This window comes from Neocloeon triangulifer, unplaced genomic scaffold, assembly GCF_031216515.1.
Source record: "Neocloeon triangulifer isolate White Clay Creek 2 clone unplaced genomic scaffold, ASM3121651v1 ptg000022l, whole genome shotgun sequence".
Classification (NCBI taxonomy): domain Eukaryota; kingdom Metazoa; phylum Arthropoda; class Insecta; order Ephemeroptera; family Baetidae; genus Neocloeon; species Neocloeon triangulifer.
In genome coordinates, this window is record NW_026775562.1 from 338,488 (window position 1) to 357,400 (window position 18,913).

General features: G+C 35.6%; 6 protein-coding genes and 1 long non-coding RNA gene across 8 annotated transcripts in view; 3 read left to right on the forward strand and 4 right to left on the reverse strand.

The window, feature by feature from the left end:
* Window positions 1–18,913, reverse strand: part of LOC132204123 (tyrosine-protein phosphatase Lar-like) — a 116,271-nt gene that overhangs the window by 90,938 nt on the left and 6,420 nt on the right. The gene's annotated exons all lie outside the window — the stretch shown is intronic.
* LOC132204124 (glutamate receptor 1-like) overlaps window positions 1–18,913 on the forward strand; it is a 29,747-nt gene that overhangs the window by 122 nt on the left and 10,712 nt on the right. For both annotated transcript variants that reach the window (XM_059632402.1, XM_059632403.1), the window contains exon 2: window positions 13,809–13,961. In XM_059632402.1, the coding sequence (XP_059488385.1) occupies window positions 13,809–13,961 (153 nt within the window). The remainder of the gene's footprint in view (window positions 1–13,808; window positions 13,962–18,913) is intronic.
* On the reverse strand, window positions 2,191–3,197 carry LOC132204191 (zinc metalloproteinase nas-6-like). The gene is made up of 5 exons (XM_059632530.1): window positions 3,102–3,197; window positions 2,889–3,023; window positions 2,636–2,832; window positions 2,340–2,582; window positions 2,191–2,289 (listed from the first exon to the last, which is right to left on the reverse strand). The coding sequence occupies exons 1-5, from the start codon at window positions 3,181–3,183 to the stop codon at window positions 2,191–2,193; spliced, it is 756 nt and encodes a 251-aa protein (XP_059488513.1). The 5' UTR covers window positions 3,184–3,197.
* On the forward strand, window positions 3,368–4,714 carry LOC132204693 (uncharacterized). The gene is made up of 10 exons (XM_059633343.1): window positions 3,368–3,410; window positions 3,465–3,507; window positions 3,563–3,639; window positions 3,690–3,870; window positions 3,927–3,949; window positions 4,009–4,047; window positions 4,122–4,263; window positions 4,328–4,437; window positions 4,498–4,528; window positions 4,580–4,714. The coding sequence occupies exons 1-10, from the start codon at window positions 3,375–3,377 to the stop codon at window positions 4,675–4,677; spliced, it is 780 nt and encodes a 259-aa protein (XP_059489326.1). The 5' UTR covers window positions 3,368–3,374; the 3' UTR covers window positions 4,678–4,714.
* LOC132204752 (uncharacterized) lies at window positions 9,762–10,131 on the forward strand. Its single transcript, XR_009442552.1, has 3 exons — window positions 9,762–9,854; window positions 9,915–9,945; window positions 9,997–10,131. It is a non-coding gene; the product is annotated as an uncharacterized LOC132204752 (long non-coding RNA).
* On the reverse strand, window positions 10,497–11,492 carry LOC132204596 (zinc metalloproteinase nas-7-like). The gene is made up of 5 exons (XM_059633215.1): window positions 11,411–11,492; window positions 11,223–11,357; window positions 10,965–11,173; window positions 10,657–10,890; window positions 10,497–10,601 (listed from the first exon to the last, which is right to left on the reverse strand). The coding sequence occupies exons 1-5, from the start codon at window positions 11,487–11,489 to the stop codon at window positions 10,497–10,499; spliced, it is 762 nt and encodes a 253-aa protein (XP_059489198.1). The 5' UTR covers window positions 11,490–11,492.
* On the reverse strand, window positions 11,869–13,498 carry LOC132204552 (zinc metalloproteinase nas-7-like). The gene is made up of 6 exons (XM_059633131.1): window positions 13,416–13,498; window positions 13,016–13,134; window positions 12,831–12,962; window positions 12,571–12,779; window positions 12,234–12,467; window positions 11,869–12,181 (listed from the first exon to the last, which is right to left on the reverse strand). Exons 2-6 carry the CDS (start codon window positions 13,092–13,094, stop codon window positions 12,077–12,079), a joined length of 759 nt encoding a protein of 252 aa, XP_059489114.1. The 5' UTR covers window positions 13,095–13,134; window positions 13,416–13,498; the 3' UTR covers window positions 11,869–12,076.

Here is an 18,913-nt window from a genome sequence, read left to right on the forward strand (position 1 = left end):
TTTTGGAAAACGGGTCGAATATTAACAAATTACATCGGGGGTGAAAAACTATTGTCGAGTGTACATTTTGTGTTGTGCCACACCTTCGGACGGGTTTGTTGTGTCGAGGGAAATAACAGGCGTGATGAACTTGTCAAGTTATGATTATTAGACTCGGCAGGTTCGCGGAAATGCGTGGATCGAGTTGCACGCCATCCGCACATTGTCGCTGTTTTAGGGCGGAGGAGCACGCAAGACTCAATGTCATTCTCCGTAAAAAGAAATATTTTGTAAAACTAAAAACAAAAAATTCGTAGGAAAGGATTGTGAATCACTGAAATTTAGACGGGAGGGCTATAAATAAGTAAAAATCTTTAAATCAGTATAATTATTTTTTTAATAGTTTTTTACTTTTTATTTTTTTAATGTAATAAATTTATTTATTTTGCTAAAAATCTTACCGGTTTTAATTTCTACTCTAAGCGTTTAAAGTCTCTTTTAAACCTCAATAAACCGATATGAATTATTGAAAATTCCACAACTCTGACAGAGCAAAGAAAAAAAACTTATGAATATCAAGTCTTCAGCTCTCCTCTTGAATGCAACTCACTATCCAATTTGATACATATTTTTCCCTGCGATAATGGGCCACTCAGTCGATTCGCAGAATATCTTTATTCAATGTTACAAAGAAATATTCAATGCAAATAATTTGCAAAGGAATAATTACTTGAGCAAAATTGCGTTCTCGGAAAAGTCAGAGAGAAGATTGAAAGAGCCGGCGCGGTATCTATAGAAACAGACACAGCATCTTGTTCGGCACAAAGTCGGCCGGTATTGATCTGACGGGAGAAAAGGCTCTCACTCGCCCGCCCGTATTGATCCTCGCAGCATCCGAGCAGGCGCCTCTCGCGCCTCCCGCTGGAGGATACGTGTTTATGATGCTCGGCCGTTCCACTGGATTATTTTGCTTTCACACCCCCCAAATGCAATTATCTTTTGAACGTGAATAAAAGCTTTTTGCTCCTCCTGTACACCGCCTACGATGCAGATCAATCCGAAATTGCCAGGCTGAGTGGAAAGCAAAGATAAAACTTGTCAAGCGAGAATATTTATGTGAATGATATACAATATAATCAAACGAGAAGTCAAGTTTCCATTTAATTTTTCTTAAACTGGCTTGATAAAAACAGTTTTTGTTAGTTAAGAGTTAGTTAGAGTAGATTCAACTTCCTGTATTAATGCGGTAAAATGTTTAATTTTGTCGTGTCATAATTTAAAAAAAATTTCGTCGTCATCAAATAAATTTACAATAGGGCATTACTGTGTGGCCAGAGGCCATCGCCCATTGGAACCTCCAAAATCATGAGATTCATCAAGTAATTTTGACACCTAACGATCTGAATAGTCTAAAATAAAAAAAAAATCATTATTCAAACAAAGTTATAATTTTTCCAAGATAAAGGAAAGGTAAAAAAGAGAAAGAGACAAAGTTTGTGGACATTTAATAGGTGTGTAACTTCAAGAATTGTTATCAACATAGTCATTAAAAAAATTGCTTGGTTTTTCAAGAAAGAAACCTATAATTAAAGACAATCTCTTCCCCTCTGTTCACATGTGTCAGGGACCTGGGCTGAAAACCAGATTGAAACTGGCAAATTAAAGAAAACAACAATAATTTATTAAACCTTCTTTTTTTGTATTTTATGTAGTTACAATTACTTGTTGTAATATCATTGAACCGCTCATCTTGATTTGAATCATTTTATTGTTTTGATTAATATTTTATGATAAATCTTTGCGGTCATAAATATATTTCAATAGAAGAGTTAAAAAATAATTTACTATTAAGAGTATTACAACAAAATTTATTCAAGCCACAGAGTTTTTAGTGGTGATTTAGTTGCAATACTTGCAATTTAATTCATAATTATGTAACAATCGGTAAAAAAGAACTCAAAATAAAAAAATTCTTGAATTATTGGTGTTTATGTCAATGCAATAAACAGATTTTTAGCTGAATAAAAAGCATAATGGTGTTTATATTATTAATGGAAAAACGAGTTGTAAGGCAGAAAGCCAAAATTTATAATTTTATTATTATTTTCTTTTCGTCTTTGTGTTAAAAAATTATTTCATTTTGTATTTGGCCTGCCCAAACTTTGAAGCAAACTAAAAACTTTGAAAAAGAAGCAAACTTTCCACTTCTGTTCAGCATTTGTACGCTGTATTGATTCTGGCAATATCAGTGGTGCTCATTTCCAAAACTTCACCAATTAAGTCCTGATCTATGCCAGGGTCTACACCAGGCTGGAAAATAAGAATAAGAATCTGAACACCAAAACTTTCCTCACACTCACCAAGACTTCCATCGTGTCGTTACTATTTATTGAAAAGCCCCAAAGTGGGTATTGCATAACGCTGGAGAAATCGTAGGGGTACTTTGGATACATGGCAAGTCGGGAAGTTTTGAAGAAATTTCCCTCCGTACCGGCTAGAATATTTTTCCACACAATCCTCACGTATAGATCCCTGTCGAATCGGATCTGCTCATGACCAAATCCCAGCACATGCATGAATTCGTGAATTGGAACGGCTTTTCCCTATTTAGTACAAAAATTACAAGGGAATTAATTATAATTCTAAAAATCCTTGCCAAGTAAAAACAGCCAGCGCCCAAGTTCAAAGTTGTTTCGTTATAACCTTTGTAGTAGCCCCCGGTAGCGAAACACCCGTCATAAGTGTTGGTCAACGTCAGATATTGCGTTTCTGTGGTTCTCTCGACAATGTTCACGCACGTCAACGTCCGAATGTCCTCAAAACAAGCTTCAATCTTTTCCAACTCATCTGCAGCTGTGAGAGATCATTTAAAATTAGTAGTTGATTTATTTAAATTTGCATTTATTTACTAAAAGTAGCGTCATCAGCAATCACGTAAGGAACGGTATTGTCAGGCCAACGATATTCCTCCGAAACCCAGATGTACTGAGATTCGATGTTCAAAAAACCGGCAGGCAACTTGGAAACCAAGCTTTCCAAGTAAGCTTATTTTTTTTCAATTAATATTATTTTTTGCTACTTTTAAATTTGTAAAAAAAAATTTGTAGAAATATTTTTCAAACCTATGTCTCCCTTCCCTCTCGAAGTTGCCGCCGAGTGGGCACTCTGCAGTAGAATTGCAGTTACGAACAGGAACGTCAGCATTGCTCAGAGTTTCCAGTTAATTTAAAAAAGTTGAAGCGACCGACGTAAATTGCATACATTTAATTTTATTCTTATCTCTGCGTTTCCAGACCTTCAGCAGATAAAAAGTAAACAAGTACCCCTGCCTCTCTTGGCAACGAAAAAGTTTCACAAAATTTTACTTTCACACGTGCCGCATCACAAGCAGAGAAATGTCCATTCTCCCTTTATGTCTCGGTCTCCTTTTGGTATAATTTTTTCATTCTTTTGAAATTCAATACATAATTCATTCAAAATAACAGGTCTCATTTGGACAATGCGTCCAAGTGGAATTTTACAACCAAGGTGACTTTCTTATTTTTATATCATTTTTTTTAACTGATTATTTGATACATTTCAGCCGATTTCATCAACACTGATGAAATGGGCAGGGCCGTTACAATTAATGACACCAAGTGTGCATCGGAAAATTTTGCAGTAAATAAGTTTTCCCAATTTTACTTCAAATATTAATTATCGATTAAAAGTCGAACGTGGCAAAATGCTGCAACACTCCGATGCCACCTCTGCTGAGCAAGACGCTCATTTCTAGCACTTGCACAAAATCCTTTGGCTCGGCAGGAGTTACTTGGCTGAACTCGTACAAGATCAACTCGCTTCAAGCGAAAACCGTCCACCTTGTGCCCCTGCCCCTAAGCAAAGCAGCCCGTAATTTCTGAATATTTCACTTAATTTTAACCAACTAAAATTTGATAATTATGCAGAGGCGGCAATCTGCAAGCCGGCGGTAAATTTTTTATATAAAAACTTTAGTTTTCATTTAAAATATATTTTTAAATTTTGTAGCAACTTGCCGAGTGCGTTTTTAAGGCAAATTCTTGGATGGTATAATAATATAATTTTATATATATTTTTTTTTATATAATTTTGTTTGAAAATAAAAACTTTTTAAAATTCAGGATGCAAATGGAAATCTTGACATCGTACGTTTCAAAAAGGATGTTTCGGCAGATAAAAATTCTGCTTGGGTCACAACCTTGGAAGGCATTCTAGACCCAATCAGCAGTGGTGCCGTTTTTAATGCTTATCCCATCACAGATAGTAAAAAACATGATACAAATTTGAAATTCTTGATAATCAAAACCTTCTTTATATTAAAAACCAGTTATCCAAGATGGTTACGAGACGATTAATTGCACAGTAAAAAATTCCGTCGTGAAAGTAAATGGTGTGCCTTTGATGTTGCTGCAGCTGCTTCAGTCAGAAATTTTATGGGTAATCTATATAAAATAGAAATAAGGTTGCTTTAAAAATTCGAAAAAATTTCCTCCAAAGATGTGCCCTGAACAGAAAACATTCACCAATGGTAATTTTATTACTGATTTGACAAGTATTAAATTAATATTTGTATTTATAGCAAATAAGTGCATGACGACGTTGAGGAAGTTCCAATTCTGCGACGGCAGACTTTTTGACTCAACTGGTCGGGGCGTGTACTTTTTCTCAACCGTCTAATTCAGTTTAAAATTGGTTTTATTTGAAGAAATAAAATATTTCAAGACCATGAATGAATTGCTGATACTTATTGCTTCTAATAAATTTCTTCACTTGTTGACAAAATAAAAATAACTGGCAGAACAATACGATATTATGAATATGATTTTAATAGCTTCATGACAAATTATGCATACAATTTACTAAAAATTAAAAAGTTTTAAATCAGAATGAACTTAAATTCGCTCTATTCAATTAAAGCTGATAAATCTTTCCACCACTTTTAAAATTTTAGATATCTATTAGATTTAAAGTACAAAACAAACTCACAGGCTATTATTATTCTTTTAATACTCTTTTTAATCACACTCCGTGGAAAAAGTAATACAAATCCTTTTACTTCTTGTTGAAATATTGTAAAAATCAATTGCATTTATAAGCTGAATTAATTCTGGAAACGTCAGAAGCGCTCAGATGTGGAAGGTAGCCTATTTGGCTATTATTTGTAAGTCCCGTGTCCACTCCGCTCTGAGGAATATTTTAAATTGAAGTCAAAATTTTAAAGTACTCGAAAAAAACGAACCAAAATTTCTATTGACTTCTTTCCACTTGCGGTCAAAGTGTAGTGCATTATACTTTTGAAATCATACGGCAAGTTTGAGTATGAGGCGAGTCGTGACCGCTTCGTAAATTGAGGCCACCCACTCTGGGTGATGTTTTGCCAAATAATGCGTATGTAGACATCTCTGTCGTATCTTTTATGTTCATGACTAAGTCCCAATACGTGGCCCATCTCATGAATTGCTGGTCGGGTACCCTGTAGTATTTATGAATTAAGTAAAAATAAATGAAGCATAATATTGTTCCCATTAAAAATATTTTACCAGATCAAAGCAGAAGCTATTTGACTCTAAGTTCAAGTAATAATATGGCCACGTTTCACCTACGTAGCCAAGGTTATATACAAAACATCCGGAATATTTATTGCCGACGCTGACGAAAGCTACTTCGGTTGTTCGTTGGACAAATTTGACACAAGTCTTTGCGTTGATTTCTTGAAAAGATGCCATTATGATTGCTTTCTCAGACGCACCTGGCATTTAAAATTAATCAACTTTGTTTACACTGACGAAAATAAATACTAAAATTAGAGGCTGAAGGAAGGTAATCCCAGGGGATGGTTTTGTTTGGCCAGCGGTATCGCGCGTCAACCTCCATAAGTTGTCCTTCGGGAAAGTTGTTACCCACGAGCTGGAAAATTTTACTTTCCATTGTGGCTGAGAAAGATTGAAATAAGCTGAAGGTCTGTCTGTGTATAGTTATTAATAAAAATACCCAGATCTTCAATCAGGGCTGGAGCTGTGGCTGAAAAAATTATGGCCAGGAGACCGGTTGCTACCAAGAAGTTGAACATGATCGCGTGTTGACTGACAGAGAAGAATAAAAACAAAAACGTCGGCTTTTATTCTATTTTATATTTTCATTATCAAATGACGTAATTTTCATGCGAGCATCGCAGTTGCCACCGTGGCAGGCACGTGTGAGTAATTTATTTATTTAAATTATATTCTTCTGACTTATTTTAATGGATAAGTAAATATTTTTGTAATCATAACCAATTAAAAATGCAAATTACTTAAATGATCATTTTATTTTTTTTAATTTTTTAAAATTGATAACATTAAGGAAAATCAAGAAGAAAATTTTGACAAGAAGCTTCTTCCAGACCTTTCATTTAATTATTATTATCGGATCGCTTCAGAGATCGTGGATTAATTTTTTTTATTAGTGTTTTAAAATTTACCGTTTAAAACACAAATTCGACAATATTAATTCACTCGTCACAAATGGGATAAAGATTGTTGTAAACGTTAAAATAACGTACTACAATATGGTAATGACATGCCAAAGCAAATTTGGACCCCCAAAATAGCGCGAGCCATTAATTTTGCCACCGAACACCACAAATATGCTTAAATCTTTATTAAAAAAAGGAAATAAATGCTTTATTCACACCTAGAGAACAATTTCCATTGGTAACGCAAGTAGAGATGTAAACGGCAGCAAAAAAGAGAAGGCGTCAAAGTTCGTGGACATCTAATAAATGTGTAACTGCCCCATTTATTTTCGCTGACAGCGCTTTCAAGAATTGTTATCAACATAGTCATTTAAAAAATTACTTGGTCTACTTGGCTTTCGAAGAAAGTTAACTTATAATGTTTCAAACATTTTCCTCCCGGTCATATGACACGTGCGAGGGACCTAGACTAACCTAAATTAAAACTGCAAAATTAAAGGAAACAACCAAAATTTAAACTTTCTTATTTATTATTTTACAATATAATATGTTATAATATCATTGAACCACTCATCTTAATTTGGATTATGTTTTAATTAATAATTCAATATTTAACGGTTTATAACTTTGAAGTCCTAAATATATTTCAATGTTAACTATAATGGTGGATTAAAAAATATTACTGCACTCAATAATTATCTAATCACAGTACAATCACTTACCAGTAGAATAAAAACAATAAAAATATTAATAAAATTAATGAATGATTAAAAAACGATTACCAAATCAGAAAGCAAAAATTTTTTGTTTTATTATCATTAATTTTTCAATTATTACATGTTCAAAATTTGTATATTTTGGAATTTAGACTGTTCAAAGGCGACAATAAAAAAGGAGAAAACGTTCAAAAATTTCTCAGCATTTGTACGCTGAATTGATTCTCGCGATATCAGTGGCGCTCATTTTCAAAGATCCACCAATTAATTTCTGGTCTATGCCAGGGTCAACGCCAGGCTGGAAGATTTGACAAAATTTTGAGTTAAAACGCTTAAATTATCATTGAACTCACCAAGACTTCCATTGTGTTGTTACTATTGATCGAAAAGCCCCAAAGTGGGTACTGCATAACACTGGCAAAATCGTAGATGAATTTGGGATACATGGAAAGTCGCGATTTTTTGAAAAAATTGCCCTCTGTCCCCGCCAGAATATTTTTCCACACAATCTGCACGTACAAATCCCTGTCGTATCGAATCTGCTCGTGACCAAATCCAAGCACGTGCATGAATTCGTGAATCGGAACTGCTTTATCCTATTTAGTTTGAAAATAATTAGCCAATTAATAATTCAAAAAATTCTTGCCAAGTAAAAACAGCCAGAGGCCAGGTTCAAAATAGAATCGGTAGAACCTTTGCTGTAGCCTCCAGATGCAAAGCACCCATCGTAAGTATTGGTCACCGTCAGGTATTCCGTTTCGGTGGTTCTCTCAATAATTTTCACGCACGTCAAAGTTTGAATGTCATCAAAACCAGCATTAATCTTTGATAACTCATCTGCAGCTGTGAGAGATTATTTCAAACTAGCAGTTTATATATTTAAATTAGTTATTCTTTTACTAAAATTAGCGTCTGCAGCAATAACATAAGGAACGGTCTTGTCAGGCCATCGATATTCTTGAGAAACGAAGACGTACTGAGGGTTGATGTTCACAAAACCGGCAGGCAACTTGTCAACCAAGCTTTCCAAGTGAGCTTTGAATTCAGTTTTATCAGTTATTATTTTTCTGGTTTGTACATTTTTTTTTTAATTTCAAAAATTTATTTACATAAAATAAACTCAATTAATTAATAACTGAACTGCCTTTACGTGGAACTATGTTCCGAGACGCGAGACATTTGAGGCAAACCGGTATAAAAAAGTAACGTCTCTGAACATAACTCCACGTAAAGGCGATTAGTCCAGTTACTAATTAATTATTTCTCGTTTGGAGTGGTCGCTCTGGGTTTTAAATTCATGCATTATGTGTATTTGCTTGAAAACACTGAAAGGAGATTTTTCAAACCTATGTCTCCCTTCCCTCTCGGAGTTGCCGCCGAGTGGGCACTCTGCAGTAGAATTGCAGTTACGAACAGGAACGTCAGCATTGCTCAGAGTTTCCAGTTAAATTAAAAAGTTGAAACGACCGATGTAAATTGCATTCATTTAATTGTATTCTTATCTCTGCATTTCCAGACCTTCAGCAGATAAAAAGTAAACAAGTACCCCTGCCTCTCTTGGCAACGAAAAAGTTTCACAAAATTTTACTTTCACACGTGCCGCATCAGAAGCAGAGAAATGTCCATTCTCCCTTTAAGTCTCGGTCTCCTTTTGGTAAAATTTTTTCATTCTTTTGAAATTCAATACATAATTCATTCAAAATAACAGGTCTCATTTGGACAATGCGTCCAAGTGGAACTTTACAACCAAGGTGACTTTCTTATTTTTATATCATTTTTTATAACTGATTATTTGATACATTTCAGCCGATTTCATCAACACTGATGAAATGGGCAGGGCCGTTACAATTAACGACACCAAGTGTGCATCGGAAAATTTTGCAGTAAATAAGTTTTCCCAATTTTACTTCAAATTTTAATTATCGATTAAAAGTCGAACGTGGCAAAATGCTGCAACACTCCGATGCCACCTCTGCTGAGCAAGACGCTCATTTCTAGCACTTGCACAAAATCCTTTGGCTCGGCAGGAGTTACTTGGCTGAACTCGTACAAGATCAACTCGCTTCAAGCGAAAACCGTCCACCTTGTGCCCCTGCCCCTAAGCAAAGCAGCCCGTAAAATCTTAATATTTCACTTAATTTTAACCAACTAAAATTTGATCAATTATGCAGAGGCGGCAATCTGCAAGCCGGCGGTAAATTTTTTATATAAAAACTTTAGTTTTCATTAAAAATATATTTTTAAATTTTGTAGCAACTTGCCGAGTGCGTTTTTAAGGCAAATTCTTGGATGGTATAATAATATAATTATATCTTTTTTTTTCATAATATAAATTTGTTTGAAAATAAAATATTTATAAAAAAATCAGGATGCAAATGGAAATCTTGACATCGCACGTTTTAAAAAGGATGTTTCGGCTGATAAAAATTCTGCCTGGGCCACAACCTTGGAAGGCATTCTAGACCCAATCAGCAGTGGTGCCGTTTTTAATGCTTATCCCGTCACAGATAGTAAAAAACATGATACAAATTTGAAATTCTTGATAATCAAAACCTTCTTTATATTAAAAACCAGTTATCCAAGATGGTTACGAGACGATTAATTGCACAGTAAAAAATTCCGTCGTGAAAGTAAATGGTGTGCCTTTGATGTTGCTGCAGCTGCTTCAGTCAGAAATTTTATGGGTAATCTATATAAAATAGAAATAAGGTTGCTTTAAAAATTCGAAAAAATTTCCTCCAAAGATGTGCCCTGAACAGAAAACATTCACCAATGGTAATTTTATTACTGATTTGACAAGTATTAAATTAATATTTGTATTTATAGCAAATAAGTGCATGACGACGTTGAGGAAGTTCCAATTCTGCGACGGCAGACTTTTTGACTCAACTGGTCGGGGCGTGTACTTTTTCTCAACCGTCTAATTCAGTTTAAAATTGGTTTTATTTGAAGAAATAAAATATTTCAAGACCATGAATGAATTGCTGATACTTATTGCTTCTAATAAATTTCTTCACTTGTTGACAAAATAAAAATAACTGGCAGAACAATACGATATTATGAATATGATTTTAATAGCTTCATGACAAATTATGCATACAATTTACTAAAAATTAAAAAGTTTTAAATCAGAATGAACTTAAATTCGCTCTATTCAATTAAAGCTGATAAATCTTTCCACCACTTTTAAAATTTTAGATATCTATTAGATTTAAAGTACAAAACAAACTCACAGGCTATTATTATTCTTTTAATACTCTTTTTAATCACACTCCGTGGAAAAAGTAATACAAATCCTTTTACTTCTTGTTGAAATATTGTAAAAATCAATTGCATTTATAAGCTGAATTAATTCTGGAAACGTCAGAAGCGCTCAGATGTGGAAGGTAGCCTATTTGGCTATTATTTGTAAGTCCCGTGTCCACTCCGCTCTGAGGAATATTTTAAATTGAAGTCAAAATTTTAAAGTACTCGAAAAAAACGAACCAAAATTTCTATGGACTTCTTTCCACTTGCGGTCAAAGTGTAGTGCATTATACTTTTGAAATCATACGGCAAATTGGAGTATGCGGCGAGTCGTGACCGCTTTGTAAATTGAGGCCATCCATCCTTGCTGATGTTTTGCCAAATAATACGTATGTAGCAATCCCTATCATATCTTACGTGCTCATGATCAAGCCCAAGTATGTGTCCCATTTCATGAATTGCTGGTCTGGTACCCTAGAATGATTATAAAAAAGGTTGAGCCTTCTTCAAATTGCAATATAATGAGATTTCATTTAAAAATATCTAACCAAATCGAAGCAGAAGCTATTTGATTCCAAGTTCAGGTAATAATATGGCCACGTTTCATCTACGTAGCCAAGGTTATATACAAAACATCCAGAATAATTATTTCCGACATTGACGTAAGCTACTTCTGTTGTTCGTTGGACAAATTTTACACAAGTCTTTGCGTTGATTTCTTGAAAAGATGCCATTATGATTGCTTTTTCAGATGCACCTGGTATTTATAATTAATTAACTTTGTTGGCACTGACGTAAATAAATACTAAAATTAGAGGCTGAGGGAAGGTAATCCCACGGGATGGTTTTGTTCGGCCAGCGGTATCGCGCGTCAACCTCCATAAGTTGTCCTTCGGGAAAGTTTTTACTCACAAGCAGGGAAATTTTACTCTCCATTGTTGCTGAGAAAGTTTGAAATCAACTGAAAGTCTTAAACGTTAGTAACTAAAATTACCCAGATCTTCAATCAGGGCTGGAGCTGTGGCTGCAAAAATTATGGCCAGGAGACCGGTTGCTACCAAGAAGTTGAGCATGATCGCGAGTTGACTGGCAAGAGAAGGACAAAAAAAAACGCCGGCAATTTTTTATATTTTATCAAATGACGTAATTTAATTTTTATGCAAGCATCGCAGTTGCCACCGTTGCAGGCACGTGTGAGTAATTTATTTAATATAAATTATATTCTTCTGAATTAATTTAAAAATGGATAATTTTATTTGAATAGAAATTATATTAAATTTAAAAAATGCAAATCACTTCAATAATCATTTTTTGAGAATTTCAAAATTGCATAAGGTTACAAATAATTATATGTCATTGAGGGCATTTTGATTGCATTGTCTGTAAATTAAAAAAAAAATGCTACAGTGTATTGATTAATTAAAAAATTAAAACACAAACACACGGCGTAGTTTTCTGGTCACGTGAACGGGCTGACCTTGGTGCGACCGGACTAAAATTTGTGTGAATTACGCCCAATTTTCTAATGCAAATTTTACCAAACCAAAAAAAAATACAGCCGCTTTATATCATAATTATATTTCCAACTATAAGCTTCGCAACTTATTTTATATTTCCATTTTGAAGGTTCACATAAAAATTTACCACTGAAATGTAAAAATTAATTGCAATTATAAGCCGAATTAATTCTGGAAATGTCCGATTCGCTCAAATCCGGAAGGTTGCCTATTTGGCTGATATTTGCAAGTCCCGTGTCCACTCCACTCTTAATTTTGCAGTTAAAATTATTCAAGATGTAAGAGAATAGAAAAACGAACCAAAATTTCTATGGACTTTTTCCCATCGTCGGTCAAATGGTAGTGCATAATACTTTTGAAATCATAGGGCAAGTTAGAGAACACGCCGAGTCGTGACCGCTTCGTATATTGAGGCCATCCGTCCTTGCTGATGTTTTGCCAGATAATACGTATGTAGAGATCTCTGTCGTATCTTATGTGCTCATGACTGAGCCCCAGTATGTGACCCATCTCATGCATTGGTATTCTGGTTCCCTATAAAGTATGAATTGTGGAAAAATACTAATAGGAACTTTCTTTGTATTTTAGCTTTTAAGCTTAGCTTAAACAGATTATAGCAATTAAAGAAATAACTTGCCTTTTCGAAGCAGTAGCTATTTGACTCCAAGTTTAGCAAATAATTAGGCCACGTGTCACTTATGTAACCACGGTTCAAAACAAAACATCCAGCATTTTCATTACCGACTCTGACATAAGTTTCTTCGGTTGTTCGTTGGACAAATGTGACGCAACTCTTGGTATTCATTTCTTGAAAAGCTGCTTCTATGATTGCTTTTTCAGACGCACCTAGTATTTTCAATTTAAAAAAACTTTATTTACACTGACGAAAATGAATACTGAAACTTGAGGAAGGATCATAATCCCATGGGATGGTATTGTCTGGCCAACGGAATCGCTCGTCAACGTCCATAAGTTGTCCTTGGGGAAACTTTTTACCCCCGAACTTGGAAATTTTTCTTTCCATTGTTGCTGAGGAGGATTGAAATCATTGAAAAGTCTGAAATGTACAAAACTAGAACTACCTAAGTCTCCAATCAGAGCTGGAGATGTGGCCGACAAAATAATGGCCAGCAAACCGGTTGTTGCCAAGAAGTTGAGCATTGCGGATTGACTGAATGCGTTAAACAGAACTCAACGTCAGCTAAAATTTGTTATCAAAATGAGCTTTTTTACGACCGCACAACAGTTGCCACCGTTGCAGTTGCGTGAATAATTTGCTGAAAAATTTGTTATACCCTCCACAATGTGTTGCATTGATTACAAAATTTTCGATTAAAAGCATTCCAAAGTACAAAATAATGCAACATATAATTATTGTCACACAAAAAATCAAATTGAAACGCCAAATCTTCTTGAAAATTTTAGTGCAATAAGAGATACGAAAGTGCTTATATATCAAAATTCCAGTTATTAGCCTCGCACTTATTTAAATATTTTCGTTTTTTCAAAGTTATTTTCCTGGTAGACAAATAAAAAATTGCTTCTGACGCATTTTCTGGCTTTTCAGTGCACTCAGAAAAGTAATTTTAGATAAGAATTCATAGCAATTAAAAGAGAAGCGAGAGACCACACATGTAATTAAAAAATGTAATTTAAAAGTGGAAAAGGCAGAACATATTTCAACAGGATACATAAATTTTATTGATAACGACTTGGCCTCAAAATGTCAGTTCATTTCTTCCATTTTTTGATAATATATAATTATAAAAATTCCGTTTTTTTTTCATTAATTTTTTATGCCACGAAAACACTTTTACCCGATGTCCAATGCAAATTCATATTTCGCTAAAAATGGGAAATTAATTTCTGTTACAGGTGCAATTTTCGAGCAGGGAACGGAGGAAGTGCAGGCGGCGTTCAAATACGCGATGCTGCAACACAACCAGAACATCACAGCCAGGCGATTTGAGTTACAAGCCTACGTCGACGTCATCAACACGGCCGACGCTTTCAAATTATCGAGAATAAGTGAGGATAATTATAGATGAATTGATTGAGTTAAAAAGATTAGTGAATAATTTATAAACCTATCAAAAATTTTATAATTTTGCAATACAATTAATATGGAAATCACTGGAAAAATTTGTACTGAAACGTTTACCTTAAGATCAATGTAAATTTTTTGATAAAGCTTCCTGTTGAATTAATTCTGCTTATTTAAGTGGGGTGAATTTGTGAAATTTTTATAAATATCAGTGGAGCAATAATTTATTTAATTAAAGACGTTTTATTTTGCATAAATTGATGCAAAAATTTCAGAAATGACATAATTATATTATTTTTATTATTATTGTCTTTATTAAACACAAATGTGTACAACGTCATGAATTGCTGGTCGAAATCAATAATAAATCTAAATTTAATTATAATTATCATTTAAGTTTTATCTTTATCTTGTGTAGCATATTCGGTTAGAGATTTTACTCTTTTAGAACAATTAAGGAGGTGATACTGGGAAATCTCCTTTTCATCACAGAGTTTACATACACAATTTGCTCTCGCAGTATGGAAAGTTTTATCTTTACAAATACAATGATGGAATCCGTGCATTGCAAACCGGGTTTGAACATGTCTGTTTTTAAACAGAGGCTTTTTCCAATTATTATTTAACATTGCTGGTGTTTGGTATATTTCATCGTTAAAATCTCTTTCTTTTCTCACCCGAATATGTGTTAGAAACTCATCATAAGCTCTGGTATCACTTAAATTAAATGTATTCTTAATTTTAGTTACAAAAGGCTCTTCATCATCAATCAAAAGATACAAGTATGAGCTTCTAGAAAATTTGCTTACTCCTAAAACTTTTTTGAAATATCTGGTCATTAAATTTTCATAAGTGACTAAGTCACACATTTTTAAATGCGGCCAAATTGCTTCCACGCCATATATAGCCATGGGCGCAAATTTAAGGAAAAATAGAGATTTAGCACACTCAAGGGATAGATTCCTCAAGTTCCCACCATAATGCATAGCTGCGAGTGACTTTTTACATCTTTCTGTTACATGTTTTGAAAAGGATGTGCCACTTTTCTGAAAAGTGACACCTAGATATGAGAAACTGGATACAAATTCAATTTCTTTTCTTTCACACATTATATTATCTAATTTTCCTTTTGGCCCTTTTCCTTTATTTGTAAATTTCAAAGCTTTTGTTTTGGATACATTTATTTTTAAACTATTTTCAGAGCAATAAATCAAAAAATTTTCTAAAGCTTTTTCCAATTTTTTACAGCTATCGCTTATAAAAACCATGTCATCCGCAAAGAACAAAAATTCTACTCCTTCAATTCCCTCGAATATTTTAATTATGTCATGAATATAAATATTGAAGCAGATTGGACTAGAATTCATTCCTTGTTTAAAACCATTTGATTGGACAAAAAATTCCGATAAAGAAACTCCATCGTCTAGCTGAATAAAGTCTTTTTCTAAAAACTCTGAGAGCAACAAAAGCTCATTTTTTGAAAGGATATTTTTATTAATTAATTTATGCAAAAATAATTTTCTATTAGTCAGGTCGAATGCTGATTTTAAATCAATAAAAAGGGCATACTTTTTATAATTTTTCTCTCCCATATTTGTGGATATTAAAGTTTGAAAATGTTTTATTGCATCAATTGTGCTCTTACCCGGCATGAACCCATACTGTTCCTGTGGAATGAAATCTCCGAGTTTTGCTAAGAGTCTCGTTGCCATTATTTTATCCAACAATTTACATACAGTGTTGCACAATGAAACCCCCCGATAGGAATTTAAATCATCAATCTTGCCCTTATTTTTATATATCATTTTCATTTTAGACTGTTTCCACTGTTTCGGAATGGTCCCAAGCTCAAGGCACTTGTTAAAAAGGCGAACAAAAATTTGAGGAATTAAATCAAAAAGCGCCTTAATATGCTCGTTTGTTATCAAGTCTGGGCCTGGAGACTTTTTATTTTTTAATTTCTTAATAGCGTGGTTAATTTCTGCTTCCGAGATAAGTTCGCAAGTAAGATTTTGGTCGTAGTTTTCTAATAGTGATTTTAAGTTTAGGCCCTCCTCTGAATTAACTTTTAAGTTGTCTAAATTCAGCATTTTGTGCATATATTCTACACATTCCTCCAGTGGTATAGAAAGTTGAACTTTATTTAATTCATCCTGAGGTTGCCTCAGAAACAAATATGATTTTTCTTGTGCTGCTAAAATAATGTTTTCTTCTATTTTTCTCTGGTGTTCTTGTTTTTTGCAAATAATCAAAGTTTTATATTCTTTACGCGCGCATTTAAACTGTTCAACAAGGCGTAAATTTCTAAAATTTCCCATTATTAACTGGTGATATAATTTTAAAACTCCATTTCTGACAATGAAACATTCTTCGTCAAACCATATCTTACTTTTACGGTTATTTTTTCTAGGTACTTGTTTACTCTCATTAATAATTTGTAAGATGTGCAAGTAAAAGTCTTCTATATTATTGCTATCCAGAAGCATATTTAAGTTGACATAATTGTTTTCTACTAAAAATTTAAGTCGGTCAAAATCAATTTTATTACAAATTACTTTTTTAGTGTTATTTGTAGCCTTCGGGAGTTTGCATTCTAATAATGCTGTGCACTCCACTGGGTGATGGGCTTTAATTAGCGTTGTTTGGTTAACTGCTAAGTTTGAAATGTAGAATTTTTTACTCAAGAATATTAAATCAATAGTACTTCCATGCAAATTATTTCCGTAAGTCCTAATCTGAGTATCATTAGCTAATGATAGCCCGAATCTTTCTGCCAATTGCAATAATGTTTCCCCCTTTTCGCAGGATTTGTCTACTCGGCAATTAAAGTCTCCTAGTAAAATAACATTTTTGTCGTAGAAATTTTCGATTAAGTTGAATGCTTCTAAAATCTCATCATAAATATCTTGTGAACTCATCTTTGGATGAAAATAGCATAATACGGTAATGAAATTTTTAAAATATGTTATAATAGTACAGTCTTTGATGAAAAATTCCTTTTCTATTCCTCCCAGTCTGTTATTAAAATAAACTGATAAACCCCTCTTAGGTCTTCCCCCATCCCCTTTACTCCCTAATAAGTTTACAGAATAATACCCCGGAATGTTAATAGTTTTTTCGACACAGAAAGTTTCGGTAAAACATAAAAGATCAAAATTTTTAAAATAATCTGAATAATTTAAATGTAGCTGTTGCAAAGTACCACGAAGGCCTTCGGCATTCCAAAGCATTAACTTTAAATAAAGAACGTTACTATTACTATTTTCTTGGGTTTCAAGGGTGTGGGGACTTAGGCAAAATCCTCCTCGTCCGATGTTCCGGGTGGTCGCAGTGGCGCTTCGTCGTCGGCCTCGCCGTTGACTAGCCGGCGCTCGATGTCTTCAAGCGCCCGGAGTCGGTTGGTTCTGGGGGTGAGTGCAAGCTGCTGCGGGGGCTGCGGTAGGGCGCCTTGGGTACGTGCCCTCGGCGGCTGTCCTCTTTGCTGGTGGTCGTTGGCTCCTCTGCGCCAGTGGCTGCCAGGCGTGCGATTGGCGCGGGCGCGCCACCACTGGCCTGGACGATTGCAGATGACAATGTGTATGTCTTGGTTCAAGAAGACATCCCAGATCTGCTGCTCCATCCACTTGTCCGGGAGGCCGTCGGTGCGGCAGCCCATTGGAGTTATGGCCAACTGTTTGACGCCATTCTTGTGGCACCAGTCAGCCAGGCCCTTATAGCCGGCCCTGTAGTTCTCGACGAAGTTGCCCATGGTATCTTGGAGGCGCTCCGAAGACCTCTCTTTGCAGATAGTGTGGAGCAGTGTGGCCTTCGGAAATTTGTTGTTGCTCATTGGAACTGGAATAACGCAGCCGGGGGCACCGTCAGCATCGTACGGAAGATTTACCCATCCGTTGACGTTGCGAATGTGGTGGGCGATACCTCGGCCCATGTTTCTGTCCCCGCCGATGGCATGTGCCACAAACGGGAAGCCCAGGCGGAGGACGTCAGCGCTGCGCCACTCGACCCTGCACCGTGCGTTGGGTGGTCGGTTGACGCCGCGCTTTTCGATGGTGGCAGCCTCGGCCTGGAACTTGTTGTAGGCTTCATCGTGTTCGACTTGCGCCGGCAGTTGGTGCCACCTCATCCTTCTGTCTCGAGAGTCTCGCCCCGGGTGCTGTTGCGGACGTTCGTCGCGCTGCCGGTGATTTTGGCCTTTGCTCTGATGGCCGCCTCGTCGTTGTTGGGGGCCGCGGCCGCCGTCAGTCTGCTGGTGGCCACCTGGGTGGCTACCGCGACGCCGCCGAGGGGTGACGGTGTTCCAGTCATCGTCGTCTTCAGTTCCGGTTGTTGTTGTTGTCGGCGCCGCTTTGTTTTGCGCGCCGTTACTTGGGGCGCGCTGATTGGTTGCTACGTTTTGAGCCGCTTCCTGATTGGTCGCCATATTGGATTCTGAAGAAATGGCGTTGGCCAAGGCTGGAAAATCGGAAAAATCGACGGAACAGGCATAATTCTGGCGGATAAACCTGAGCACGTCTGATCTCAGTTCCGTGAGCTCCTTCTTGACGTCAAAATACCCCTGCTGGAGGCTCTGGACGGTGAGAACGACCTGGTCAAAGGAAGGCCGCTTCCCGCCAAGGGGTGGGAATTCTCGCATGTCAACATCCATACTCAAATCGCAATTTCCCAAAAACTGCTGGACCTCGGGCGGATCCTTATCAATATAATCACAAAGCGATATTTCCTGCACAATTTGGTACCAAATTTGGCACCGCAAGTCCCTGCAAGCGGCTGAAATCTGGCGGAAGTCAGGAGGGTTCGCGGAGACCGACCTGAAGTTCAACTACGGCAATTAATCCATATTATTTTGTCATTTAAATGATTTAAATTATTTCATAAATCAAAATCCCATTAGAATGAAAGTTAATTTCCTAAATTAATATATCTTAATTCTTTGTCT

Coding starts and splice junctions, on each gene's coding strand:
- LOC132204191 (XM_059632530.1), bottom strand. CDS start 3,183: ATGCTGACGTTCCTGTTCGTAACTGCAATTCTACTGCAGAGTGCCCAC. Junction 3,024..3,101: donor GAGAGGGAAGGGAGACATAG/GTTTGAAAAATA, acceptor AAAAAAAATAAG/CTTACTTGGAAAGCTTGGTT. Junction 2,583..2,635: donor GCGCTGGCTGTTTTTACTTG/GCAAGGATTTTT, acceptor TGTACTAAATAG/GGAAAAGCCGTTCCAATTCA.
- LOC132204693 (XM_059633343.1), top strand. CDS start 3,375: ATGTCCATTCTCCCTTTATGTCTCGGTCTCCTTTTG. Junction 3,411..3,464: donor TATGTCTCGGTCTCCTTTTG/GTATAATTTTTT, acceptor TCAAAATAACAG/GTCTCATTTGGACAATGCGT. Junction 3,640..3,689: donor GTGCATCGGAAAATTTTGCA/GTAAATAAGTTT, acceptor ATCGATTAAAAG/TCGAACGTGGCAAAATGCTG.
- LOC132204596 (XM_059633215.1), bottom strand. CDS start 11,489: ATGCTCAACTTCTTGGTAGCAACCGGTCTCCTGGCCATAATTTTTGCA. Junction 11,174..11,222: donor TCCCTCAGCCTCTAATTTTA/GTATTTATTTAC, acceptor TATAAATACCAG/GTGCATCTGAAAAAGCAATC. Junction 10,602..10,656: donor AGAAGTCCATAGAAATTTTG/GTTCGTTTTTTT, acceptor AATATTCCTCAG/AGCGGAGTGGACACGGGACT.
- LOC132204552 (XM_059633131.1), bottom strand. CDS start 13,094: ATGCTCAACTTCTTGGCAACAACCGGTTTGCTGGCCATTATTTTGTCG. Junction 12,963..13,015: donor AGCTCTGATTGGAGACTTAG/GTAGTTCTAGTT, acceptor AATCCTCCTCAG/CAACAATGGAAAGAAAAATT. Junction 12,780..12,830: donor TGATCCTTCCTCAAGTTTCA/GTATTCATTTTC, acceptor TGAAAATACTAG/GTGCGTCTGAAAAAGCAATC.